Here is a 1,308-nt window from a genome sequence, read left to right as displayed (position 1 = left end):
TTTGATATTCCTGCTCGGAACCCAAACGCTTCCCAAGGCTCCTTCCTCTCCTCGTCCTTCCTTCGGTAAGTGGAAAGTTGCACTTCAAAGTTCGCTCGTGGCGGGGATTTGCCGTGCGGAGGATGGTTTTTTTCCTTGGCTTTAGCGGGTTGGTTTTGTTTCATTTAATTTTATTTTTTTATTATTATTATTATGATTTTTTTTTTTTTTTCAGGTGGGTTGTTTTTAAACCCCGATTTTTGGAAACTTTTCCCCTTTCCAAAAAAATAAAACTTGTGGTTTCTGAGCGTTCAGGAAGTGAGAGAGCTTAGGGTCGGGCTTGCTCCAGCTGCTGATGCTGACTCCTGATGGCAAACCTGCTGACGTGCACCGGGATGGGGACCACGATCTTAGGGTTTCGGGAGGGTTCTCCTGTCTTGGAGTTGGCGTTACCAGCTTTGACCCGTTTCCATTTTGCCCTTCTGTTCTGGAACCAGATTTTCACCTGCACTTCGCTGAGTTTGAGGGCGTGAGCGATCTGGGATCTCTCTGTCAGGGACAGGTATTTTTTGCAGTGAAACTCCTTTTCCAGCTCCAGCAGCTGCTCGCTGGTGAAAGCTGTTCTCCTCCGGCGGTTTTTGCCCGTGGAGGTGGTGTTAGTGGAATTAGGAGGGTTTTGGGGGTTTTCCTCCAACGTGTTGCCAGAGTCCTCTTCCTTGTGAGCTGCCTGGCCGGGGATGTTGTCGTCTGAGCTGTAATCTAGATCGCTGTCCATGGAGAAACTTTCCTCCTTGCTTTTCGCTTCTTCTTCTGCTTTGGGGTCCTCCTTCCCCTGGCCGCGCAGAGCCCCGGCTGGAAGCCAAGCACAGGCCTTGTGTTAGTGTTCGGTACCCCACATCCCACACCCTCACTGGTCCAGCCCCCCCCAAAATTGTTGTGTTTGGGGTTTGTTCAGTACCTTGCATCCCGCACCCACCGCATCCTCACAACCCGCAGTCCATCCCCCCTCCAAAACCGTTGGGTTTGGGGTTTGCTTTGCATTAGCATTCGGTACCCCACATCCTGCACCACTGCACCCCACAACCTGCAGGTCCATCCCCTCAAATTGTTGCGTTTGGGGTTTGTTCAGTACCCTGCATCCCGCACCCACCGCATCCTCACAACCCGCAGTCCATCCCCCCTCCAAAACCGTTGGGTTTGGGGTTTGCTTTGCATTAGTGTTTGGTACCCCACATCCCGCACCCCACAACCTGCAGATCCATCCCCCCAAAACTGTTGGGTTTGAGGTTTGCCTTGTGTTAGCGTTTGGTACCCCGCGTCCTGCATCCT

At 52.1% G+C, this 1,308-nt stretch overlaps 1 protein-coding gene across 1 annotated transcript; it reads right to left on the bottom strand.

Moving 5' to 3' along the window:
- Nucleotides 1–307: 307 nt before the first annotated feature.
- LOC104523462 (homeobox protein GBX-2-like) lies at nt 308–831 on the bottom strand (the record flags this gene model as incomplete). Its single annotated transcript, XM_010166054.1, has 1 exon — nt 308–831. A coding segment is annotated over one exon (524 nt), but the record flags the coding sequence as incomplete, so codon positions are not given.
- Nucleotides 832–1,308: the final 477 nt, after the last annotated feature.

Source organism: Antrostomus carolinensis, unplaced genomic scaffold (assembly GCF_000700745.2).
Source record: "Antrostomus carolinensis isolate BGI_N321 unplaced genomic scaffold, ASM70074v2 scaffold33560, whole genome shotgun sequence".
Lineage (NCBI taxonomy): Eukaryota > Metazoa > Chordata > Aves > Caprimulgiformes > Caprimulgidae > Antrostomus > Antrostomus carolinensis.
Note: the sequence above shows the minus strand (reverse complement) of the source record. Positions and strands in the feature narration are given on the sequence as shown.